We start from the raw sequence: 27,737 nt of genomic DNA, 5'->3' as shown, positions 1-27,737 counted from the left end.
GGGATTAGATAGGATAGGAAAGCAAATGCTTTGGGCTCCCAAAATATCAGAAGGCATTTACTGTGTTGTATACTAACCTAGTGTGGTTAGTTTAGGGCTGAGTAGAGTCCCTGCAGGGAAGGCTGTAGCTAGAGGCCCTGGTACTCTGTTAGGGTACAGAGTACTTTGCAAATAAAAAAGGGTAATTTGGAGGAAAAAAAAGCCAGTGCTTCTGGAAACTGAGATGGATGACTAACATGAGTGATGACTTGCTGAGCATTTAAGGTCTCTCTCTGTTTCTAGTTTTTCTAGCATTCCTAATATTTCCAGGACTTTTATTTACCTGATACCGGGTGCGTTTAGATAAGTTGTTATGTAGAAATCCTTTACTCAGAGGGTAGTGAAATGCTGGAATAGGTTGCCCCATTCCTGTAAGTGTTCAAGACCAGGTTCAAGTCTGTTGCAAGGACTTTATGAAAAAGCAGTAAATGAGGATGCAAATTCTTGCTTGCAAAATTGCAGTCAAAACAGCCTGTACCATGCCTACTGTCCTGGTGTCAGCTGGGACAGGGTTAATTTTCTTCTTTATTAAACCATGCCACCAACATATTAGGAAAATGGAGCTGAATGGTGGGAAGATGTGAATAATGTCTATGTTTGATGCAGGATCATCATTTGGCATTTGGGCTTCTTGAAGACACAGTAACACTCAGGAGAGGCAAGAGCTGGGGCTGTCAGCTACATACCCCCTATTTTGATGCATAATATCATGCAGAGCTCACATTTCTCCCTGTTTTCCCTCTCTGCTATTTTATTCATGTTTTTTCCCCCCTCTTGCTCCTCACCACATCCAGAATGACAGAATTGGCTGGAGCAGGGTCATGTCACTTCTTGGTTGATTATACTGCTAACAGAAAAATCCAAACAAGCGATGTTGCACTTTATGCCTGAGGCTTATTCTTGAGAAAACTGTTTTTGCTCCTGGGGAAGTCAATGGAAATCTAAGTGATCCCAGATGTTTAGTAATAACCAGCATTTCCTTTTGGGAGAGCCAAACAAAAGTGGTGTGAATACTAATAATTAATTTGGTTTGACTCTGTCATCAGGTCTAATTCCAGCCATGCTAGTCTAGTTAATACTGGCTCTGAGAAGGAGATTGTCCTGCTTGACACAAAAGCCATAAACTCGGTGTGTGGAAGATTAAACAGTGTCTAGGCACACAGCTCAGCTTGCCTTCACACCAAGGGAAAAGCTCAGCAACTTCAACATCAGACTTCCAACTAGTTCCTGGGATTGCTGTTTGTGCAATTTACTAGACTAGAGACTAAAGACTAGGCTTTATTCCCTACTTGAATAAAGACTTGAGCCAATGATGGGCTCACGTATGGGCTTTTGTAGATATTAAATCAGGCCCCATTGCTGCTGAGGGTTTGTGCAAATTCACAGGCCCACAGATTCACAGAATGGCTTGGGTTGGAAAGGACTTGAAAGACCATCTAGTTCCAGCCCCACTGCCATGGTCAGGGACACCTTCCACTAGACCAGGTTGATCAAAGCACCATCCAGCCTGGCCTTGGACACTTCCAGGGATGTGTCATCCACAAGCTCTCTGAAAAACCTATTCTGAATTTTTGCCTTCATCTTCACTAGATCTTCTTGGTTTCCATTGGTTGGACTCTAAGATATGGAACAGCTGTCCCTTCTTCAGGACCAGAAGGTAAAGGTCAAAGGTGGAGTCTGAACAACACAGGAGAAATAAGCAGGATTTTCTTTTCATCTGTGGAGCATTTTAAACTGGTGATTTAATATATTCACAACCCAGTGCTTTTTACAAAATTCAAATGTGTTTTTATTATACAAAATTCCACAGTGAAATCCACCAGCCAGTTTCTTACATAGCTGCTTTAAAAATAGAATTATACACCCTTTTGTAGTGTGTTAATTTCTATAGTCACTAGCTTGAAGAAACAGAAATGAAGCAGCAATTTGACTCTGAGTTATTTACCTGGACAGGTTTTGGTTTAACCTCTATTTCTGTTATATGCCTTAATGTACAATTCATGGCATCAACAGAAGACCTGATATAGTTACTTTTGAAGCCATTGCACCCCATTAGCAGATCAAGCTCCTACTGTTGGTGGGTTTTTCTTCACTTTAAAAGGTGAATTTTCTGTCAGGTAGGGAACAAAATACATATCAGTGTTGACTTTTAGCAACATAGCATATTAGCTATGTTAAACCCATCACAGAATGAGGATCTACATAACTTTTCTTACACCCCGTATAATATCTTTTCAGGGTGACACAGTGAACATCTGATGTGAATAATGGCACGGACTAGGTTCCCTGTGTATCATTTCACAATGGTATGTTTTTACAGTATAACCTTCCATGACCTTTAAAAGTAGATATATTATTCTTCCATATTGAAATGCAACCACATGCCATGAATTTCCCACAGTTTCCCTTAGAAATGTAAGCATTTCAGTCCAATTCTAGCTGGTTGAAATTCATTCTGCAAGATTTTTCTTTTGCAAAGTATTCGCCCCAGAGATTAATTTCTTCACATTATACCCAATTAAATATGTATTGCACATGAGAGACGAATTTCTTTTCTTTTAGTTAAACTGTGAACCTGTGGCCTTCTGAGCAGATCTGAGTAATATATCAGCAGTTGCTTCATGCCTGAGATTTCTTTTACATCCCTTGTGGGTACTAAGTGCCGGAACTAATTGACCTCATGTACCTCTCATGTCTTGCCCCAGGGACTGGAGCAATATCCTAACAAAATTTGTGAGACATCCAAAGAGGTTCCTACCACATGGTCTTTGGTTTTCATTGTCAGCTGATATATATACCTAAATGGTAGGCAGGAGCACAATGGACACTCCTTGTAATTTCCATTTGGGTTTGGTTTGGTTTGTTTTTAGCTAAATTCTCATTGTTTTGGAACTCGAGGGGAATTTGCAACCAACTTACTGAGTGAAGATTGTGTTTTGACCCACTCTGGCACATCTTTGTATGATTTCAGTTTAAGAAGGGTTAGGAGCTAACCAGCTAGGTAAAAGCAAAGCTCAGACCAAACTGAAATATCTTGTGGAGGCACACAACTTTGAGAAGGGATTTCCTAATTGGCTGATGGCATCATCTGAGCTTACTGAAAACCTTCAGGTCACAAGACCTTACAGGCCTTTTTCTTTTGAGCTGGTTTAAATTACACATCCTTCAAAACAGCAGCAGAACTTTACAGTGGCCCCTTCTAACACTGTGTAATCTTTTAAGCAGATCTGCATGTGAATGAAGCAAGTGCAAAACAGAGCCAATTTTCCTTCCCATTCCTGTAACCCAGACCAGTACAGTGGTGCAGTTCAGGGACACTTCAATACCATCAAAAAATCCACAGTTAAAACTCAAAGATTAAATTTTTTTCCTTCATTTCTACACAGTGTCAGGGTAGCACCTGATTTCTTCAGTTTTCAGGATTGTTTTTGTTCCTATGCTTTAAACTGGTGGCTAAAGTTTTGCCTTCGGAAGCAAAAAAATGAACACACACCAATGATGATCACAGATAAAACTAGTACAGATGTTAATATAATGAGGATGTTGATTTTCCTCAGATCCTCTTTTTCACAGTCTTCTGGTCTAATGTCCTCAACATGCATTTCTTCCCAATAGCCGAAGCTCCGAATGTACTGGCACGTTAAGTGCTCCACGTTGGGGATCTGTACATTTTTGTTCTGGATCATTGATGAAAGCCAGATGTTTCCACAGCAGTTGAGTGGGTTCCCAGAGAGATACAAATTTTTAAGTGAATTTTCTAATGCTAAAATGTTGCTGTCCTGTAATGTACTGAACCTATTGTTCCGTAAGTCTAGAACTTCCAGTGGAGTGTCACTATTCCACTTAGGCAGCCAGTTCAGCTGATTTTCAGAGAGGTTTAAATGTTTAAGGTGACTAAAACAAGGCAAGTCAATATTTAAATCTGTCAGGCTATTTCCATGTAAATGCAAGTATTCCAGAGACTTTTCCAGTCCTGCTAGTGCTTTAAGTTCTATTTTCAGTCCAGGGTTCATGGAGAGATCCAAGACAAGCAGTGGAGTCTTGTGGAAGGCGCGTGCTGGTAGGATGCTCAGCATGTTGTCTGCTAGGTACAAGTACTGGAGAGCAGGAGAATTGACAAACGACACACAACCACTTTCCTCTCCAGCAAGTCTTTGCTTAGCTAATCCCAAGTGCATGTGGCAAAGGCTGATGTTATTGCTCTGTAGGTTAAGGAGGCTGAGGCTAGGAAGACTGGAAAAGATGTCGAATTGCAGGGTTTGGAGGTTGTTGTTTTGAATATGAATCTCCCTCAAACTTGGCAAAGCGCCATCATCGAGGAGAAGGTTCTGCACAGCATTGTAGCTCAAGTCAAGGACAGTCAGGGAGACCAAAGCACTATCATAACTTACTGCAAATGCCTGAAGACAGTTTTTGCTGAGATTAAGGGTGTGAAGGGACAACATTGACTCAAAGAACCCATCTGGAATGGATTTGATTTTATTATAACTTAAGTCTAAATATACAAGCTGGGATAAATAAAGAGAACTTGTATTTTTACCTTGCTTCTGATCAAGAAGATGAAAAGAAGCATCTAGCCATTCATTTTCCATGTAGTCCATTTTATTATAAGGGGATTCAGCAGTGAGCTGGATTAAATTATTTGATAAATTCAGAGTTACCAGTTTATTTACCTGAGGCAAGACTGGGAAGTGAAGCAATTTGTTTTCACTAAGATCCAGACATCTTAAACTATATTCATCATTTGACTTTGTGATGCTGAAGGTCTCAATGCTATTCCTGCTAAGGTCAAGTATCTCCAACTGCCTGAGGTTGAAATCAGAGATGCAAGTAATTGAATTTGTGGAGAGATTGAGTTTGGAAAGGTTTGCTAGAGTCTCAAAAGCACCTTCTTCTATTTCCATGATGATATTTCTCTGAAGATCTATCTCCACAAGACTGGGAGATCCCTGAAACATCTTGTGTGATATCATTACAATACTGTTGTCTGCCAAGGAAAGATGCCGCAGTGTTGGAGCTTGTTGAATTAAATACTCAGCCATCCCACTGTAGAGATTGTTGTGGGACAAGTCCATTATTTCCACCTTGGGCAAAAGTCCAATCCCCTCTGTCCCATTCTGAACAAGCTCATGTAAATTATTATTGGCTAAATTTATTTCCAGCAAACTTGTCATATGTGCAAACACTCCAGATGTGATGAAGCTTATCTGGTTGAAGCTTAAATCCAGATACTGAAGGGAAGTGTAAAGTGATAATGGTATTTCAGGGATGCTTTGAATCAGGTTTCCAGACAGATCTATTTTGTTTACATTCAGATGGAGCTCGTGAGGGATTTGGTGGAGGTCTTTGTTGTGGCAAAATGCCTGTGAATTTGCCTGTCAGAAAAGGAGAGAAAAGGGGGTGTCACATGACAAATCAAAAACATTTTTGCATGATATATATAAAGAAAATAACATTCAAGACCCAGGCAGAACCTCCTCCTGAAACACTCATCCCACCACTTTATCTGAGCAGTCAGAGAGCAAGAGAAACAATCCTAACACCTCTCAGCAGCTAACAACACTCTTTTCATTTTAAAGACATCATTGACTTACAACAGTAGAGTTTTATCTGTGTTTGATATCTACTGAATACCCTCCTTTTTGTACCTTTCTTCTGAATTCTTTTAACAGTCCCAAGTGAAGGAGTTTTGCCCCTTTTCCATTGAAACCAAGCACCATCTCTTAATTTTTCTTCTGATGTTTAATTTTCTCACTTTCATCTCTGTATTAGATTTTTTGAACTCAAAAAATTGAGAGTTAGCTGTACTTGAAAAAGCTTCATGCTGTTGAGAGTGTGGGTCCCAAAGCAAGAAGATGGAAAAACACATAAGTACCCTACATCACAAAACCCGTCTCTTCTTCATAGTCACATGCTCAGATATTCAATCATATTTTCCTTTAGCTATAGCTTAGTTTAGTAATTCACTTTTATCCAAAATGGATCATTCAATGACTGAATTCTGATGTAAACGTCCAAATGCCTCCTGCTTTTACTATCCATGTTCATCCTTTTGCTAAGGTAACAGTTCCTTTCTTCTTGCATGGGCAGAGCACCTTGTGAAAGCGCTCTGACAACACACACATGACACACGTGGAAAAGACAAATTCTGTAACGCCAGCACTTGAGAGAACAAAACTGTGAGGTGCAGTGAGGGTCATGTTTTTTCAGGCCAATTCTCAGCAGCAGATAGAGAAAAAAAACAAATGTCAAAATCAAATCCACTTTCCAGAAGCAAGTCTGTTTAATAGCAGCTAAGATTGAGTTTGTGTCCAGGCCAAATTTGGAGTGTGTGTTCATAAGGAAGATTGGGAGCATGAGCATGAGCATCCTTGCATAAATATCAAGCTATATTTTATTAATAAGGAGAACATTGATGTGAGGAAATGGAAAGTGAAAGGCTTAGGTGACATTTAATTTACTGGAGGAAAACTCTTGTCATTAATGTATTTGGATGTCTGGGCCATATAGTATTTGTAGAAAGATCAGAAAAGAAAGAAATAAAGAAGAAAATCTGTTGAATCTTAATTTTTGTGGAGAAGCAGGATCCAAAATACATGATGCAAAATTTTTCAGATGTTAAAGAAACATTACAAGTAACAACAATTAAAACCTATCTGTTTCATGTGAACTTTGAGGTGAATGAAGTGGCACATCTGCTTTGGAGAAGTGTGGCACTAGTCAGTCTTTTGTGAATCTCTTTTGCATAATCTAAATTTTGGAGACCACACAAAAATGTGTCAGAGAAGTACAAGTACTCATCTGAAGTCTAGATATAGTCAGACTGCTCCACAGTCCTTCCTACAATACATCTTTCCCAAAGATCCCAAGTAAATTGACTACAAAAACCTGAAACCCTTTTCTCCTCCCCTCCAATTCACTTAAATCTCCCCCAGCTAAAAAAATATTAGGGAGAAAAAAAGGTAATTTTCTGGCCTCTCCCTGATAGTATCTCTTTCCTGCAGAGCCGTTGTAGAATTGCTCATTTTGAGCTAAAATATGCCTAGAATTGGGCTTAGCTCCAAGGCATGAGAAGGAAGCTTTTTTAAAATTGGTTTGTGGAAGAAGCAGAAGCCAGAAGGATTAAAAAATCCAGAGTGAAAAAGCAGCAGGTACTGTGCAGCCTAAGGAAGATGCCAGGTTTCTTCAGACACTTTGAGCCAAATCTCAACAAGTGTAGAGCCCCCTTCACTCTGTCTGGGAGAAAGTATCTTAGCAAAGTTCTGGTCCAACTCCTGTCAATGCCAGCCAGCCACTTTTCACTGAAGTCAATGGTTGAGAGGTCAGGCCCAGATCACCATGTATCTTGCAGGATTTTGCCTTTAATCTGCATCCATAGAACTGTCCCTGGGGTAAAAGGGACAGATTAAATCTATGCTTGCCACTACCTGCCCTTTGCTCCTGTAATAGTTCCTCTCCCATATTTCTTTTAAAACTATAATTCTTTTCACTCTTTTGATCCTCACCGTATTTCTCATCTTCTGCACCTTCTTTACTCCCCTGAGGCTCAAATTGAATGAATTTCATCCTCATCAGGATGAAAGAAGAAAAGATAAAGCACATCTCAGTGGGATGGAGCATCTCTTTGGTGTATCTCCCTTTCTCCCACCTCTTAGCCCAATGGCTTAGTCGCCCAAGACTAGAAAAGACAGTTTTGCCAGTCTCATGTTCTGACTTCATCTTTTTTTCCAGTGCTGCCATCAGTTCATTTCAAGTCCATTGTCAAGAAGTACTGCAAGTTGAGGAGCATTTGGTCCCTTTAGTATCTGGTCCCACTTGTGTGCTGGCAAAAAATGATTCAAGAGCTCAACAGCTAAGCATAATTTGGATTCTTGTTTCAGTTCTTCACTGCTCAGCACTGGGAGGAAGCTGTCATCCATGTTGGTAAGAGCTCTACAAAAAAAGCAGCTGGATCCAAGCCTCCACTCGTGTTCTCCTTTGTTAACTCATGAACATCTGAACTGAAGAATTTGGGCTGCAGGAGCTTGGCACTGACCTGCACTTGTGTGATGCCCATGACCATTCCCAGAAGGGCTGCCCAGGTGGAGTCTCAGCTACAGAACCAAACCTCAGCAGTTTGCCCAGGTACCCCACATTGGCTGAACTGTAATAACTGGTCATGCACATGTTCTTGCACCACCTCAATCCAAGGTAAGACAGAATTTCCTAAAATCCCTTCCCTTCTGTAAATTATTTCAAATCTTATCCTTTGCCAGCAAACATGAATTAGCAGAAACATCTTACTTTGGGAGGTAGAACATGATCTGCTTGAAGCCTTGCCTGACCTTGGAAGGCAGCATGAGTTAGGAAGAACCTCCTGACATTTAAGCTGTGTTTTGCAAACAAGTAGACATGCCACAACTTGTGTAATCAGTGCAGCTCACACCTGTGTCAAGGGCCTGGTAGGGATTGCTTACTTCCTAAAACCTCTCCTAGGGTTCTTGTTCAATGACAGGAGTACTAGTGATGAGTCACAGACAGGCACAAGTTTCTGATTCATGCCTTTTCCAGGAGACTTGGGATGAAAGTATTAAATTTTGAGCCCTTGCTGTTCTAAAGGTGTTGCCACAGGGAAAGTGCCTTGTGAAACAGTGAGGCTGTGATGAAAAATAGTAATTCAAAACTTCAATGAACCCAGCAGTTAATCCAGTAGCTCCTTCTTTCTTTAAATGGTGTTTGGATTTACACGCATCTTTTGTTGGAGCAAACATCCAGCAAAGGAAGATGATCAGCATTGACATCTGCAATGCTGAGCTGTTCATTTATTTGAGATGAGCATCCCAGCCTTTGACTGCATCTTTTTGTCAGAGCTAAATTTATCTCAGTTAGCTGCTTAGAGCCTTGGGTTGTTGGCTTGATGAAAGCAGTTTATGGTGGAGTGCTGGAAACAAGCACATGTTTACTTCACAGCAGTCAGCTGGGTCTGTGGAATGGGACAAATCTGCTTGGGTTATTGTGTGTCTTGCCCAGTCTTCACTTTTCTGTGATACATGGGACCCAAGCTTCATCAAACTTCCTTCTCCAGCCAATCAACTGAGCTACTCAGTCAGGTAGATTCCCAAAATTGTTCTATATAAACTAGGTTTTAATTTCTTTGGAATTCAGGAAGTGCAGCAACACAGCAGGTGGGCAGGAATGCAATGAGTTCCATAAGGGAGTTGTGTACAGTCTGTAAATAGGGGTTTTTTTCCTATTTTGGAAATTCTTGAAGATTTGTGCTAAGCAGTTTCAATATCTAGGGGAAAAAAAGGTATTTTTAAAAGCTTGTTACAGTCAGAAATACTTTGATAGGGAAGAGAGAAAGGTCAGGCCTGAATAACATTTATAATATTGTACCAGGTGCTTGCAAAAATCCAAGGAGAAAATTTTGTACTGGAGCAAGAGGCTTTGTCGCTTCTTTTTCCTCCAGCAGAAGTCAGGTGCAACTTCCCTGGCAGCAATGCTGTGTCAGGGCAGAGGAGGTCAGTCTCCCTACTATTACAAAAGGGCTGGTATAGAGGTATTTCACAGAAGATTCTTTATTTAAAGCACAAAGAACTTAGGCCTGATAGAAAGGAGTTGATTTTAGGTCTAAGTCTTTTCTCTGTCTCAGTCCCAGAACCCCTCTATGGTCTTAGGGAAATCAGGTCAAATTTCTATTAACCAGCTCCCCTTCAGAAAAAAAGCCAAAGATAATGACCATTCTTCCCACCTTACCCCTCCTCCACCCCTCTCTTATGCTGTCACTGCAAAAAGGACATAGCCTGAGAAGTGCCTGCTCCCCATCCTCTAACCCTGGAAGTCCTACCTCTGCCACCACAGAAAGTCTGGTCCTGGAGGATTTCCCTTTTCAGAGACTATGGCTGTTTGCACAGTGCCTGCAATGGGGGTGTCCCAGCCTCACTGCAGATCCCAAAGGGCCTGAGCAGGAATCTCTCCTTACCGTTTCACAGGGTGTCCCCTCTGTGGGATGATAGTTAAAGGTTCCTGTGTTCATCACTGCCAGGAAGAAGATGATGTTCAGTTTCATGGTTCTGAAGGCAAAAGCAATTATGGTTAGATTTCAAACAGAACATAGAGGTCAACACATGTGAAAGCTGGCACCAGATCGTCATCTAGTACGGAGATGGACACAAGCAGTGCAATAAATTAACCCATCTCTGAGCCTACTACACTTATGACTTACCTGTGTAGCTCTGCATTCCTTTCAGCCTGGTGGCAAAAGGAAGATGCAAGGCATTTAATGGGTTTGTGTGCTTCCAGATGCTGCCTAGTTGATACCCAGGCCACCCAATAAAGTCCAGATGCTCATGCTGGGCAGTGTGTCTGGCATCACATAGAAAGAGCTCTCAAATGGAAATGGTTTCTGTTTAGATCCAACCAATTAAGCTAAGGATATTAGCCACAACAGGACACCACCCTGCCAGACATTCTTCTGTCACACAGAAGATGATTTCAGGTGGTTTGTGAATTCAGGTTTGTATTTATTACTTTGTGCTGCCCTCTATGGCTGAAGCAGCTGTCTAATTGCTGGTTTCCTCCCTTCCTTCTGCTAAGTACTGCTGCTGGAAAACCTACCATTACACAGGTTTTCCCATTGCTTTCTCCCAGAGCCACAAACCTGAACTGTTACAATGCAATTTTCCCATGGTTGAAATAATATGCCAAAAATCTGGGCTCTTAACATCTAATTGGCCTTGTAATGCACCCTGAAATGAGAGGCATGAATCACAGAATCATGGAATCACAGAATGGCTGGGGTTGGAAGGGCCCTTAAGGATCCTCTGGCTCCAACCCCTCTGCTGTGGTTAGGGACATCTTCCTGCAGACCAGGTTGCTGGCCCAGTCATGAAAACACTATGCAAAGATAACGGGGGAGGGCAATGGATAGAAAAATCCATGTTAAGCGCTCAAGAGAACAGTCTGTCAGTGAGATTATCAAAGCCCCAGACAGGTTCCCCTTGACTGGGCTAGTGTCAGACTCGTTTTTGCCACCTTCCCTCAAGCATGTCATGTCTTGAGCTTCCCTTGTCTGGAGCTGGCTGCAGTGCTGACTTTGGCATGCTTCCCTCTCTATCTGCAACCCCTTGGGGTGAGCAGGGAACTTAGGTTGGCACTGGGGACTTCTGTGGTGTCCAAAGGTTTAAATTCCTTTCAGATGCTCTGTGTGTGGACTTTGCCCTGTCAGCAGTGTGCAATAGCACTTGCAATGCACTTTTGCAAGACAAACCTCAAACGTTTGAGGCCTCCATGAGAAGAAAAAAAGATATATTTTTAAAAATAGGAGATTTTGATTTAATTTAGAGATGGACTACTAATATCATGCCTGTAATGAAGAGCAACAAGTGACCAGGATGACTGCAGCTTTGCATTTTCTACAACGGATGTTGAGAGAACTTTGGGAAGTTTGGATTTGCAGGGATAAAAATAGCTGAGATTTTGTTGGTTGAGCTTTTAAAAATCCCAGCTCATTTCCTCAAGCTGTTTTACCAAGTGACCAAACAGTTGTGCCAGGTGAACTGTGAAGAAGAGCCTGGACAGAAACAAATGCCAAACCAGGAGGGAAGGGCATGCACTGATTCTGCTGCTCAGGACTTTGCTTCATTAAAACCACAGACAAGTCAAGCCTGCATACCAAAACAAGGATTCCTACATCTCCTCTAACCCCAGCATGGCTTTTCTCCTGTCTTTTGAGGCTGTTGCTTTCCTCGTCTCTCACTCTGTCCTCTCCCTACTTGCACCTGTATCAGGTGTTTAGCCAACAGAACTTCCCCACCAGAAATTAACATTTTCAATTAATTGGATATATGCAGTTTAGCCAGATTCCCTATTTTAATAACTTTTTTTTTTTTCCCTGACTCCTCTCTACAGGAAAGAAAAAAACCAAAAAATGACAATTGCATGAAATTCACCAGGCTGGAGACTTGCTGAGCAAGGGGCTGGGTGAAGGGACGGTAGGAGATGGGAAAATCAAAACACTTTTTTCAGCAGAAAGTGATTTTCAGATTAAACTATCTGATCATGAAAACAAACTATCTCCCTGGAAGCACAGTTCCCGGGAAAACTCAAGTTCAGGAACTAAAACATAGGCATTTCTCATATTATTTTAGTGCAGCAAAAAGAAAAACAAAGCTTTTAATTGAGCAATTTCTTTCTATTGACAGTGGAATCAGTGTCTGGGAAAAGATCTATTCAATTTATGTGATCTAACAGGAGGTGAGGGTAGTTACTTCTGATAGATCTGATTGCATGATATTGATACCCCCCCTTGAATCCATCCATCATTATATTAGTAAAAGGTACAGTACTGATACAATCACTGAAATGAAAATATCTGCTTTAAAAAGATATTACTTGTTTTGAATGTCTTTTACTGAAAATGAAAGGATTTCAGCATTTTAGAGTAATAAATTGATTTTAAAGTTGAAATTATTGTATCTTTGTAAAAAAAAACAAACCACAAACAAATTTATTCTGTTGTAGAAAACCTAACTTTTGATTCTATCTAAGGAAACTTATCTGCACTTTCATCAAAAATGCTTTTATCAAAATACACCAGGTTTTGGCTTTATAAATGTATCTGTGACTTTTATATAAATAAGGATTTTCTAAAACTTTATCAGTTCCAAATACTAAGTGTTAATTCCTGTGGTGACAATCCAGATGCAGCAAAACCCTCTCAGTAAGTCATTGTTCACCCAAGGTGACATTCAAGTCAGGATCTTAAGAGTAGCACAGTAATGCTGCCATCTCACACCTCGTGCTCCAACAGGGAGAGCTCAATGACAGTGCTGATAGTAAGGAGGCAGAGGAGCCAAGCAGCCTTTTGCCCATTTTACCGGGGCTGTGAGATTTGCCCAAGGTTGTGCTAAAATTGAGATTTGTCCAAGGCTGTGCTAAGATTCAGCATCGGGGAGCTGGGCGAGTGGCATTTAATCAGTGTACAAGGCTGGTCTCTGCAGCACTCCTGGTTCAGAGCACTATAATGCAGCAATTCCACAAACAGACTAAAGTCCTGTGGAGAAAGAAAAAACACCCAGACATGTCCCCATCTTTCACTACTGTAAGCACAGAGAATAATAGCAAACCTGGCGTATGACAACTGCATTGTTGTAAACTAATCGGTGCCTCCTTAACATAAGGAATCTGACTCTGCAGTGCAAGCCCCTGATGGGTTAAATATACAGCTGTGTGGATAGAGCCATCTACACAGTGTGTTTAGCCAGTTTCTCAGCCTATCCATAAACACAGTATATTTTATTTATACGGTACCTTCTTTGTCCGTGTTACTTTTAAAAGGCTGCAGCTCTAAGTCGCCAGAGCCCCCATCTCTCCTGCAGTCAAAAGCTCAACTTTCCAGCATGCTCCCAGGTTTGCATGCATCTCCACATACCTGCTCTGTGGCTGGAGAAGGAGGAGCGGGATTCACCTCTGCTTGCAGCCTTCTGTCTCACAGAGTCTCCCAGCAGCTTTTCCAGGGCAAGTCGAGGAAGAGTTTACTTAGGGAAGTCATACCTCTCTTGCATGCCAGCTGATTAAAACTCTGTGAGCTCCGAGAGAAGTTTGAAGTCACAGGGAAAAAAAATACTCCCCATAGACCAGTCTGTGAATTCATTCCTTTGCAGTCACGATCCCTTATGTATTCCCAGGCTCCCACAAGCGTGTGAATACATACCTCCGTAATTGTTTTAAAATGTGTGTGTCCTATGCGCTTCTCTTTATTTTCCATTTCGTCCATTCAGTCTTGGCTTATTTCCTGCAGCTTCTCAGCTGGTAATTATGCTCCTCTCGTATTGACACATGAAACAGTGAGTAAATTCCACAAAAAGATCCTCTCTGCAGGCTTTGCAGACACGTGCTTGTCTCTGAAGTCATCCATGCCTGTCCCACAGCTGTCAGCTTGCAGATTCCCAGGGGATGGAGTGAATCAGGGGCACTGAGCTAGTCACAAACACAAAACTCCACATCCATGCAGAATGGGATGCACAGGAAAAGGGTATATAGGAGGGAAGCTTCACAGTAGGGTCAACACATATGTTAGGTTTCCCAACAGCTCAGCTCTGTCTCTGTGGCAGAGCAGTGGGATGACCAAATGCACCCTTGGGGGAAAGGATAAATTCAATTTAATGCTTGAATGGGAAATAATGTAAATGCCTTCCAGAAAGGGCAGTGGGGTGAATTTTTCTTTCTTTTCCTTGGATGTGAAGCTCTCTTTTATTTCAGAAGCAATGCACTTGTGTAAACCTGTGAGGTACCTGCACATTGCCTGTGTTGTCTCTTTCTGCTCTGACGTGCCCTGGTAGCAGGGCAGGGGTGTGTTGGCATCTGCATGATAGTTTACAGCAGTGCAAACCTCTGAGTTTGGCCAGCTCCACAGTGGCTGTATCAGGACCAAACTGAGTGTTGGGTTCACCATCCAGGCCACAGCCCTGCCTGGGCCACCCTTCCAGAGAGCTCCCACAAGCATCAGTGACCAAAGCAAGCTTCCCAGGGATCACTGCAAATCTTCTTCCCTGTAGGCATGAAGAATATCTGAACTGAGTCATTTCCTGCCTGGAGGAGAGTTTTGCCTTCAGTGTTGTGTGTTTTCCCCTCTTTGCACTGACATCTGCCATTATGGACAAGGAATTTGGGTGTACCAAAAAAAATAAATAGGAGGATTCTGACTCCCCTCTACTGGACAGCATCAATTTTGTCCAACTTTCCTGGATCTGTTTACTAAAATCAGATAAAACGCATGTCCTTTAACAGCACGTGCCAAACAACTTGGTGGATTCTAGTAAACATATACTGGCTCCTCTGCCACATGTTACTGTTCATTCTCTTTAGCACATAGCTCCTGACAAGGTCACTTCAGATCTGCACCACACTGTGAGATTCAAGATGAAAATGTCTGGAGATGTGAAAGGTGTGGTTTGTTAAATATTACAATGAGTACATTTTGCATGTGTTCTGCAATAAGAATGTAAAAAGGATAATCAATTTAAAAGTAATGTGTCCATTATGGGAAAGAAGTAAAAAATAGTGATACATGTTCTTAATTATACTATGTTTGACAATGAACAGGTATAGCTGCATATGCATATTTTTATTTATACAGTACCTTCTTTGTCCGTGTTACTTTTAAAAGGCTGCAGCTCTAAGTCGCATCTCTCCTGCAGTCAAAAGCTCAATTTTCCAGCATGCTCCCAGGTTTGCATGCATCTCCACATACCTGCTCTGTGGTTGGAGGAGGAGGAGGAGAAGGAGGAGAGGGATTCACCTCTGCTTGCAGCCTTCTGTCTCACAGAGTCTCCCAGCAGCTTTTCCAGGGCAAGTCGAGGAAGAGTTTACTTAGGGAAGTCATACCTCTCTTGCATGCCAGCTGATTAAAACTCTGTGAGCTCCGAGAGAAGTTTGAAGTCACAGGGAAAAAAAAATACTCCCCATAGACCAGTCTGTGAATTCATTCCTTTGCAGTCTTATGTATTCCCAGGCTCCCACAAGTATGTGAATACATACCTCTTAACTGTTTTAAAATGTGTTTATCCTCTGTGTTTCTCTTTATTTTCTATATTTTTTAAAGGCCAAATGGTTTAACAATTAGTAGTAGAACTATTTCTCATTGACCTGTCTTGGCAACAGAAGCAGATCTGGAGGAGTTTGCTTGTGTACAGCAGCTCCAAAGCCTTATTGAGGACCTCAGAATAGCACTTATATGGAACATAGGTGGTCCAAAAAAATGCAGCACAGTATCATTGAGTGAGCACTTGGTCTGAAAGCCTCAGTGAGCCTGTGCTGGGTCTCAAGCAGGAGTTCACTATAGCTGTATCTTGTGGCACTGTGCCTCATGACTATGGTGGTGCTATTTGGTTTGGCATCAGCTCGACACTGATGGCTTGATGTCCATCTCTCACCCAAGCTGCACCTCCCCTCACAGTCCGTGCTGCCTTATTTTGCTGGGACTAACAGAGGGATGTCACCAAGCAGATATTGTCACCCCTTCTGTAATCATACCAGGGCAGCCTGATGACCAACTCGATGTCACAGCAGTCAAGCCTGGAGGATGGCTGCATTCATGCTGCTCAGAGATGCGGGGCCAGTTGTATTATCCAGGTGGTGCATGGCTAGCCAAAGAAAAATGGCCTGTCACAGAAAGGATAGGAAGTCTCCTGATGATGAGTTTCAGACTTATATGAAAGCAGAAGAAATTATTCACACAGACGCTGCTGTTGCTAGATGTCTGTCTCTGGTGTGTGGGCTGTAGAAACTTGGGTCAACCAGTGGTTGATACCCAGTGACACCTGAGTGCTGATGCTCCTCCACTTGTATCTCTCCCAGTAAAGGTACCTCTCCCAGAGAGTGATCCCTGGCTGGATCCATAGAGACCTATGCCTTCTCTAGAGCAAGCTGACTATTTCCCAGTGTGTAGCACTCAGATATCTGGCTCTGGATGGTTCCCTTACAGCCCTGAATTTGTTTCACTGCTAGCTTTCTTTGAGAATACCTTGAATATTGTGGGGACAGTGTCCAAATCTGCTGTGGAATAGTGTGGGAGGACTGTGTGGAGCAGAAACAACCAAACCTGATGCAGGCCCTGAAGGAAACCACAGAACTACACCCATCTTGGAGGGAACAAGCTGGTTTTGTGGGAAAGGGTGCCCTTGGGCGAGCTAACCCTCAGCGGTATTGACACAGAGAAACTGGCTTATCTGACAGCATAGATGAACCCAAGCATATCCCATGAAAAAAACCTGAGGATACCAGGAGGGACACCACACCCTCAAAATTTGTAGGATCTTGCCACAAAACCTGCTTACAAGCACCAGTCCTGCGAGAATCCCTACTGGTATCTGCCATGCAGAAATCCTATACACCCCCATACGAGGCAGCAGGCAACAAATCCCACTTGGAAAAAAAAGCCACAGGTCAGTTCTGGTCACACAAAGTCAACCCTGGGCCCTCTCCTTCCTTTCTAACTGTCACAGAATTCCCATTCTTCCATGGGAGAGGGTAACAGGCTGGGTTGGTGGGGCTGGCATGGAGACAAGCAGGAGTGCATGAACAGAAAGAAACTGAGATCCTCCAAGACATCTCTGCCAGTATAAGCATCTTTATCTTGAGCTGATGTTAGCCCAGTTGCTTTTTTAGAAATTACACTAAATAAAACCCAAAAAACCACAACAAAACAGCCAGGAAGAGAACTGGCTGGTTTTAATAACTTGCAGAAGATTAGAAGTTGACCATGTGCCCACTTCACAGTTAAAATAAATCATATCTTGTCAACAAGATGCCTATCTTTAATTATAAATTCTATTTTCTCAGCCTAAACAAAGTTTGATATTCATGTTCTATTTCTTCTGGGTCTGATTGTAGCCTCTTCTTTTAAAAAAAAAACAAACATGAGGAACAAGAATTCCAAGACCTTTGCTCTAACCACTCTTTTTCTGTTTCTGCTGGTGTTTTTGCAGGGAGTTTGTTGCTGGTATGATGCCTCACACACCAGTACCAATGAAGGTGATGAGCTGAACAGTGAAGTTATTCTGGTCACCAGGTCAGCTGTGATTCCTGTCCCATCTCAGCCCTCATCACATGGTGCCTGCAGATCTCAGGAGCTGTGATTTTCACTGAGCTCAAAGAAGATGTTGCTCTTGGCATTTCCCCAGACTAGATTTGTGTCAGTCCCCTTTGGTACCAACAATAACCCTCCTCAGGTCCAGATGGCATGGTAAAAATGGATGTCCAGTTCCCATGGGATGCTCCCCACTTACCAAACCAGATGTAGCCAGCTGTGAAGGAGTTAGCTGCGACCATGTTGTGATGCAGTGATTTGAAGGATGGACAAAGTCCTGGCTCATCTGATTACTCTTGGGTGCCAGGGTCCTCAAACACTGCTTGAAGCCTAGACAGACAGTGCCAGAAAATTGAGCAAGAAAGCAAAACACACATAATGGTGCAAAAAGACATTCATGGAACCTTTGGGAGATGTTGTACATCACTTGGAGTGGCAGATATGGGGGAGACTCCCAGCATAAGCAGGTATCACCAGAGGATATAGATGGGGTGACTTTGGTGATAAGGGTCTTCTTCAGAGTCCTCTGAGAGAAGATAATACAAATAACTTTGGAGAAAACAGTGTCTGTTGAAGGGGGCTGCTGGGGCTCATGGCAATGAGGCAGTAAGAGAAAAAAGAGAGGGAAACCATGTGGGATAAATTCCCAGACAAGTAAACTGGTAAGACAGGAGCCGCAGAGATTATCATAACTGGGGAGGAGGTGAGGGGGTGGGGGTGGTTTGAAATGGTGCAAATGGAATTTGTGTTTGTATTAAGGGGGGCCCAAAAAAATCTCCAGGCTGCTCTGTCTTATTTTTCCAAACCCTGCGGTCCTCAGATGTACACCACCCTTCAGTGAGACTTTGAGCTATGGCTTGCAAACAAAGTCAATAGGTGAACATCTCAAAAAGACAGAAGTAATGGCAGAAGTTTTCTGCCTTGCACCTGCCCTGTTCCAACGACTGAAGGTACCCTGCATCCTACCCTGAGTTTTGAAGTGTCCCTGGGTGTTTTCTGCCCTCTGCTAACTTCTCTGCATCTTCTGGCCCATGCTTGAAACATCCCAAAGCTTTATCAACAGGTTCAGGAACCTGTGCTGCTTGTGACAAATCTGATTTATCTTGAAATGCAAACCAAAGGAGATTGATGTGGTTTCTCTTGCAAATATTTCCTATATTTCTGCTCTACCACTGCAACAGCAGAAGGATCAATGAATCAAGTGGTGTGGAACAAGTTGAAGAACAATTTGCTCTGTCTTCTGTGTTAATGGGGCTAAAGATCATGTTTCTCTCTAACGCTGCTGCTAAATTTTAAGTGTGTAATAGCATCCATTCTTCCTCCTTCCTCTTGTTTTCTTTTGATTGGTGAAATGAAGAAAGTTGGTCTCTCTCCCCTGCATTTTCACTCCTTACTATTGAATCAGACCTTACAAAAATGATTCTTATTTGTCAACCACCATTTAAATAATGAGTTTTCTCTTTTCGTTGTCCCTTCTTTCCACCTCTTTACTGTGTTTTCTTTGGACAGGCAGTGTTTTACTACTATGAATCTATAGTGAACGGATTACTGGCATTATATCTATAAAGCCTTGAAGCTGATCATGACACAGGTAATTTTCAGCGCTTGCAAAAAACAAAAAAGTATTTCACAACAGTTAGTGGAGAGTATGATCTACACTGTCCTTTGCCCCTACTGGACTGTTTTTTAGGCAAATGCCAAAAAAAAAAAAAAAAAAAAAAAAAAAAAGAAAGAAAAGAAGGTTGAAATCATAGAGAGAGAAGAAATGAGTTAGAAATGCTCTATTTTTGTCATGTTCCTTACACCCTTTGATCCTTCCCACAGCCCTCTGATCCATCAGTACGTCATCACTTACTGAAATCATAGGGTTTTTTTATAGCCCACAGTGGGATTCTGGGTTATTTCCAAAATGTCTTTCCTTACTGCTCAGTGTGTTGGCTTTTCTTGAATAACCTATCTCCCACCCCCAATCATGTATTTTGGACTTTTTTTTTCTTTTAAGGAGAAAAAATATTGAAACCCTTACTTAATTCCTTCAGGGTTCTTGCTGAGCTACAACCGTACGTTATGAGAGTTCCTGTGTGAAGTGGTTTAGGTGGAACCTACTGCTGGAGAAGGAAGGTACCTCTACCATTTAACAACCCTTCTGAACCAAATGATGAAGCAAGGAGACCCGGGGGATATTGAAGTCATTTCAGTGGAGACAGAAAGCAGACATATGGCAACAATCTGAAGGGAAAAAATCCTGCTCCTCTATCTGTTTGATTGTTCAAAACACTGTTAGCATAATTTGCTTCTGAGCATCTCCTTCCAGGTTTTAGAACAGGGGTGCACCTCAGATAAAACTTTTAATCCAGTGCATGGGCTACATATCCGGAAAGTTTAGTGCATTGAATGGTGAAATATAGGCAGCACAGAAGCACGATTATGCTCAAACATGTATCACCTGCCCCCTGCCAAGCCCAGGTGGAAGTAGTGATGGCACTGAAGAGCTGAGCAAACTCCTGGTCTCCTTTTTCTCATAAAAATTTGTAATTCCAGAATGATGTCACAGGTGAAAAAGACAAGCTGTATTCAATCAAATGTAGACAGCTGTAAGGTTGGGACCTATCAAATGAGCCACTGATCTTGATATCCTTGACAGCTCAGGGAGGGAAATGAAAGCCTGTTTTGCTCATGATTCATCTAATTGTCCAGCAGATGAGTCACCTCCATAAGCTCTGACTTTCTCTTGTGAAGATGAAGGGACTGGTGCGTGACTACTGCAGATTCAGAATTAAGGGAAATGAATCCCTCTTGTCATCAGGAAACAGAAAACTGGTTTATTCTGATGGTTGTGAGTATACATCCTGCTGGAGTAAGTCACAACTTCCCAGCCTACGCTGGAAAGAGCAATCCGTTAAAATACTTTCCACGTTTCCTCAAGTGAAGCCACTTGGGGATGGTATAGTAGGATATGCTACAAACGCTATAAGTGGTTCTGCCATTCTGTTGTTATTTTGAGGGTCTGACATCCACCATCCCATTGAGCAAAGCCCTGGGCAGGATTCCTGCCCTGAGGGGCCTCTCTATGCCCATACATTTTCATCTCCTTGTACACAATTGTAAAGATCTTTGTTATGAAACTGGGATAAAGCTTCTGGATAAGATTGTCCACCCCTTTTCCTCCTCACATTGAAGGCACTGGGTTTTAGACAATGATCCTTATGGATCTCATGACCCATAATATCAAAGGTCTGCCTGTGCCATATCATAGCCATCTCCTGGCTGGAGGTACATACTTTAAAGGATATGCTTTCTGGCATCCAGGCTTATGTGTTTTTATCCTCTCCATAGTATGAGTGAAGAGAGAAGCTCTTCTTTGCTCATTGCACCTTTCCAAAAGCTCCTAGGACTCAAGACTGTGAGAGTGGACACGCTGGTTCATATCAACACTGCTAGATTTAGATCTCAGGCAAACAAACAAAACAAAAACCATCCATCACACAGTGAAATATGAGATAGTTGAAAGGGTTGAGATTCAGGACAAAAACGTTTTAGCAGGGTCTGTAGCAATAGGATAAGTGGTAATAGTTTTAAACTAAAAGGTGGTTGGTTTGGATAGTAGGAAGATGCTTTTTGCAGTGAGGGTGGTGAAACACTGTCACAGGTTGTCCAGAGACGTGGTGGATGCCCCATCCCTGGAGACATTCAAGGCCAGTCTGGACAGGGCTCTGAGCCACCAGATGCAGTTGAATGTGTCCCCACTCATTGCAGGATGAGTGGACTGGATGAGCTTCCAGCCCAAACTATTCTATGATTCTGTAATTCTGTGATAAGAAAGTCATTGGAGATGGTAAAAGAAAATGCTGGTGATATTCTTCTGCCCACTGGGCAATTCGTTCATTGACATGTACATGGAAGAACAGGACAATTAATTTTCATATTCTGTGCCTGCCCTCTGGTGGTGAATGGATGCTGCTTAGTTGAAAGCATACAAATATATTTATATATACACATATATATATATACATGGAGGCACAAATGCATTGGCATATACAGCATAAAATGCTTACATCTGAATTAAACCTTGAATTTGAATATTACACACGTGATCAGTAGTTAAAGGTACTCATTGGCTGTGGTTAGTCTTTTTAAGTTGAAGATTTTCCTGTGGTTGTGTTAAAATTTGGTTTAGTTAAAATACTTCAAAATGACAATAATAGGAGTTATAGTGAAATATTTGCTTCAGCTTGAGACCAGCAAGGCCTTTTCCTCTCCATAAATAAACTCTGCATAAACTGGGTGAGCTGTACAAAAAACAAGAGCAAAAGGTTTTTCCAGGACCAGTTCTTACAGCAAATAAGGGACAGCAAAAAGGATAACTGCTGCAGCATGGGTGTTCCTTTCCCTATACAATGGCAATCTGGCATAGCAGGAAGCCACAGAGAGACTGGCAAAAACTTGGAAGATACATACTCACAGAATCACGAAATATTCAGAGTAGAAAGAATCCAAATGTCCTTGAGTATGACTCAGGGATTAAATCTACAGCCCTGGCATTTTTAGCACCATGCACTAACCAGCTGAGCTAATCTCAGTACTCCTTCACCCTTGGTAAAATTTTTTGGGGTTTAACAAGGATTCAAGATCCTATTTGCATTCATTTTCCCTTTTAGCTGCAAAGAGCAGAAGGATTTGCCATGTAGCCTTTCACAACTCCTGGAAAACTCCAGTACCTGGGCACGAGAGAGTGAGAATAAATGCATTTAGCACTGCAGCTTTCAGGACTCACACAAATATTAGAGGTATTGGCTGAACACAGTGTTCCAGCATTGTCTCTTTGGGTAACCAATTGCAGTGGGAAGGGCAGCAAAGGTGATATTCACATTGATGGCCTTTGTCTATGCCCAGAGGGAAGTGAAACAGAAGAACTTCCCATCAAAACCTTAATTCAGCACTCAGTGTTTGCAAGTGAAACCACAGATTTCCCCTCAGGAGAAGGGAGAACAGCCTTCAGTTATTGGAGCCATTGAGATCTGCAAGCCCTTCTATAGATTGTTATCCTGATTACAGATATGGCATGGAATTTGTTTTGAAACCATGTGCAGGGATGGGCACACTGTGTTTCTGGGTCCCTGTAGCATTAGACAGCATGGGTATGATGTCCATAGTCACAGGCTCCCCAGGGATGTGGCCATAGCCCCTCCAGATCCCTTTTTGCTGAGCAGTTTTCCAGCCACTCCTCCCCCAGCCTTTAGCACTGTCTGGGGTTGCTGCAATGAAAATTCAGAACCCGGCACTTGGTCTAGCTGAACCTCAAACAATTGGCCTCAGGTCATTGATCCAGCCTTCCAGATCCCTCCTGCCCTCCAGCAGATCCACACTTCCACCCAAATTGGTGTCATCTGTGAATTTACTGAGGGTGCCCTCCATCCTCTTGTCCTGAACATTGATATAGATATTAAGCAGGACTGGCTTCTATACTGAGCCTTAGGAAACACCACCTGTGACCAAGTGGATTTAACTCCATTCACCACCATACTCTGGGCTCGGTCACCCAGCCAGTTTTCCACACAGAGAAGAGCACACCTGTCCAAGCCATGAGCATTTCTCCAGGGGAATGCTCTGGGAAACAGTGCCAAATGCTTAACTGAAATCTAGATGGACAATGCAAAGCTGGTTCTTCTCAATGCTTAGGCCTCCTATTATTCCAGATGTGGGGAATGATTTGCTGGAGATCTCACAGGATATGAAAACTATTGTCCCACCAGAGCTGGAGGACTCCCCATCTCAGGTGATTCTTCACTCAGTTTCTTTCTACCTGCCTGCCTTCTGCTGGCTGGTTCCTCTCCACATACACCAGCATTGGACAGTTTGTACACATCCCAGTATGAAACACAAGGACAAAAGTACAGGGATAGAGAGGAGAAAGTTTTCAGGCTGATTCCTCCATAGCTTGAGAAATGGACTCCCTGGGTCACCCCACAGATTGGACCAAATTCTTGGATCCATCAGGAATATCAGGTTATATTTGCCTTTTGTTCTGACTGTGTTGCAGTCCTGACAGGTGCAGTCAGGCAGAGAAACCTTGATGACATGAATAAATGAATAAACTTTGAATCAACTTTGAATCCACTTTGAATCCATGAATAAACTTTGGCACCTTATTTGGATAACAACCTGCAGTTGTTCCCTCCAGTGCTTTCTATTTGCTGATGGTGTTTGGGGAGCTGAGAGTTACAGATTTGGCTGGGCAGGCAGTCACCTCCTCAGGGAGCCCACACAAGTAGGTTAAACAAAAGCTTTATTTCCACACAGTGTTCTTGGGACGCAGTGCCAAGATATCACAGAGAGCTCAAAACAAGGAGTGGAAAGGAATGTTGTGCTCCTGTCATGCTTTTTTATGGCAAACAGCCCTGAATCACAAAATGCATTAAAGCATAAAGTTAATTGCAGCACATCTGCCATCAGATATTATTGTGTGATGTTTGGACAGTGCATTTCTTCTGGTGAGAAAAGACCTCAAGGCCAGACGTTTAGCCTTGCAGAGTCTTTTTGCTGCCGACTCTTCCTGCCCTTGTGTTTCTGACTAGTGTGGAGAAAAGTCAGTTGGTTTTCTGCAGGATTTCAATATTTTGAAATGCTATTTCAGTTTCAGCTTTTGAATGAAAAAAAAAAAATAAAGGAGGAAATTGTATGTAGAGATTGGAGCTGGGACATCTGCCTCCAGGGCTGCTTTGGAATCACTGATGCAGTAGCCCAGCAGATGGGCAGCTGAGGTGTCTGGCAAACAAACTCTGAAAACCAGGCCATTTTCCACTTGAAAAGTGCAGAATGTTTTCAATTTAAACAACAATAGAAAATAAGAAGGCTCCAGCACTTAAGAAATGCCTTCTGTTCAAGACCAACTAAGACCAACTGGGACTACATGCATGGTTTTGCCATTTTCATCTGGGCATTGGGCCTATGTGGGTATAACATATTTCAGCATTGGTCCTTAGCTTCAGATCAGTTTTTCCAGAGCTTCTCTGTATATGTTAATGAACACGTTTCAGACACCTAGATTTGTGACAATGAGTGTATTTACTTTCATCATCTGTTGTTTTTTTAAGTGTGTCTGAAGTTTGTGCTATCAAGTCTGGCTCCTACACATCCCCAAGGTGAGAACAGAAAATGGCAAAAGGAGGGTTAACTCCTTTGAATAAAGGGATTGTAATGTGCCAGTGAAAGCAGTCAATAAAAGAGAATCAGGTAAATTTTTTTTGACTGAACAGGTCCTGTGCAGGAAAGGATGACACTTTGGTCCAAGTAAGAATAAAGCGAAGGGGAAATGTCATGGGTCAGGACAGGTGTGGAGGCAGGAAGCAAAGCAGAGAATTGCATTATCAGGATGCATCATGTGACAATTTTGTGGGTGGTCCTCACAGTCCCTCCACTGGGTCCTGTGCTGTTCAGCAGGATTAGGGATGCTCAGGGAAGGAAGGAGAACCATGGGATGCTGACATCTGCAAATATAATGAAATCAGGCTTGGGAAGGATTGTGAGAAATTCTAGTAAATGAGGAAAAAGTTGGTGAATGAAATTTAATACTAACAGCTGTAAAGTAACGAGCATCAAAGGAAAAGCATTGTGTTCTTCTTGCCCTGCACAGAACATGGATTCTCTTTCAATTGCTTCAGAGAACTCTCAGCTGTGGTCATTTTAGGAAGGCTGGAGGAGTACCCTGGTGTGGGACAAATACAGAAAAGCTCCCCTTGCTTACCTGTCTCAGCAGTTGCTGGCCTAGGAGCACTTTGTGTTGCTGCTCACACTGCAGCTGCAGGAGGCTGGAGGAGAAGATTACAATCACCCAGGGTCTGGAAATAATCCTTAGTGCAACATCTCTTTTCATTTTGGGAGGTCTGTTTCAACTCCATGTGCTTACCCAACCTCCCTCTACACAAAACTCTCTGTATCCTACGGCTGACCTAGCAATCCTATAGTTCTTCATCAGGCTGGGTTTTACCTGTAAGAGCTTTCTCTAACACCACCATTTCACCAGCTTCAGGTTGTGCATGATGAGCTGTAGTTTCTCTGCCTTCTCCCATGTATTCTTTTATTCTGATCACTCTCTACAACTGCTTCAAAGGAGGTTGTATCTGGCTGGGGGTCAGCCTTTTGTCTCAGATAAAAAGCAATAGGACAAGAGGAAACGGCCTCAAGTTGCACTAGGAGAGGTTCAGATAGGGTATTAGGAAATAATTGCTTCATTGAAAGGATTGTGAAGCACTGGAACAGGGAAGTGGTGGAGTCCCCATCCCTGGAGGTGTTTAAAAGACATGTAGATGTGGCTCTTGGGGACATGGTTCAATAGTGGATTTGGGAGTGTTGGGTTAATGGGTGGGTTTGATGACCTTAGAGGTCTTGTCCAACCTAAATGATTCTATGACCCAAGCTATTATTGCTAACACAGATGGAGCTGGTGATGAGTGCCACACTGGGCCTTTCAGGCATGGCTGAAAGGGAATGAAAGGATGTGTGGCTAGAGCATCAGGTAACCCTTAGCCCACCTTCACCAGTGATGCATCTCTCTGATGAGCACTGTGTGTGAGTGGGTGGGTAAAGATGGGTAAGAGTCTGCCTGTGCACAGGACCTTGCCAGACCACATCCATTGCGTGGATTTAAAGGAGCCAGCTCATGTGATGTCCCTCATGTATTCACAGATTCATTGCTGGTGTGAGGATGAAATCATAGGCTCATAGAATTGTCCTGGGATTACTTACCCTCAGCTCTACTCTTGCATTCACATGGCTGTATTACCAAAGCCCAGAGGAGCATCTTCACATTTTTTAATGAGAAATGTGCTTTGAGGAGTGGTATTGACCCCTCTTCACATTAACATGCCCTGTCATGGGAAATTTTCCCAGACTTGCGCCATTGTTGCTGTTTGGGAACTCATCCATGCTGTGGCTGCTCCATATCTTCCTTGGATTTTGTGCATCTCACACCTTCTCTGCCTGACTGTCCTGCCACTGGCTTGTGTGTCTTGAGACCTGCTTTTAGTTACTGTATAATCCAGTGAATATGTGAAAGGGGGTCTCCATGGGTGTCTTATCTTCACAGGGAGATGAAAGTAAGCTAGGTCAGCTGAAGGTAAATATGCAAACTAGGATAAGATTTTAGGGTGAAGCAATAGGTCTTCAAGGATCTTTATTGTCATATGCTATAAATTGACTGCTAAAAATACTGTATGAAATACAAACTATATTCAGATACCGTTTGTTGTATGCAAATACATCTACAGCTCTCAGTGGGTTTGCATGATTACATTAAAATTCACTCTATAATGTTAGTGGTAAAACTTCTAGCAATCATGTGGTAAGTTCCTGTTGATAATGGTTACTACAATGTGTGTTTCCCTATCCAAGAATCCACCAAGTGCCTCATCCACAATCACAGGACAAGTCTGATGTGGAGTTACAAAAATTTCCATTTGCTGCTTCCAGCCCACGTCTTCCTCATTACAACATTTTAACACTTGTTTTAAGGATGAAAAACACTTGTTTTTCATAATAAAAAAAAGATACAGTATGGGAAGAAATCTCATAAGTGAACTTAAATCTATTTAAACAGAACAATACCAGGAAAATATAAATATGCATTTTATATTTCTAACAGCAGAGGTAATCACACTCAGGGATGAGTCCTTGGCCTTTTCCTGTTGAAATTAAGAGGACAAATTACCCCTAACTTCAAAGAGAATAATGAATTACTCTGGGATTACTAAAGTCGTCAGTGACTAGAACTTTGCTTCTCTGCTACCCTTTCCCACAGATTTACTATCTTAATTTTTAAGAAGAATTCAAAGAATGTTGTTTATTTTAGAGGACTACAGGCTGAAGAAAGAATTCAAAACTGTGTGCAGAAGTAGTGTGGGTTGAAATCTTGTTTCAATCACTTTCGTGGAAAATTCAGGTTGATATAAGCCACTCTGCTATGTAACAGGACAACAAAGATAGATTTTTTTTTTTAATATGGGAAAATAATGGAAAATACATTAATTATGCAAAGTTGTTTGATTTTAAACTTATGTTTGCACAGACCAATTCAGCTAACATTCTCCTCTGGAAATGTACTTTGAGGTGTATTGTGTCAGAATTACCTGCC

The 27,737-nt window shown here is 42.2% G+C and overlaps 1 protein-coding gene across 1 annotated transcript; it reads right to left on the bottom strand.

Annotated features, from left to right (window-relative positions):
• Positions 1-1,854: 1,854 nt before the first annotated feature.
• On the bottom strand, positions 1,855-13,675 carry LRRC32 (leucine rich repeat containing 32). The gene is made up of 3 exons (XM_039701091.1): positions 13,451-13,675; positions 10,001-10,091; positions 1,855-5,414 (listed from the first exon to the last, which is right to left on the bottom strand). The coding sequence occupies exons 2-3, from the start codon at positions 10,085-10,087 to the stop codon at positions 3,474-3,476; spliced, it is 2,028 nt and encodes a 675-aa protein (XP_039557025.1). The 5' UTR covers positions 10,088-10,091; positions 13,451-13,675; the 3' UTR covers positions 1,855-3,473.
• Between the last annotated feature and the right edge of the window lie 14,062 nt (positions 13,676-27,737).

Source organism: Passer montanus, unplaced genomic scaffold, assembly GCF_014805655.1.
Source record: "Passer montanus isolate IOZ18808 unplaced genomic scaffold, ASM1480565v1 scaffold149, whole genome shotgun sequence".
Classification (NCBI taxonomy): Eukaryota; Metazoa; Chordata; class Aves; order Passeriformes; family Passeridae; genus Passer; species Passer montanus.
This window is presented reverse-complemented; position numbering and strand designations above follow the sequence as displayed.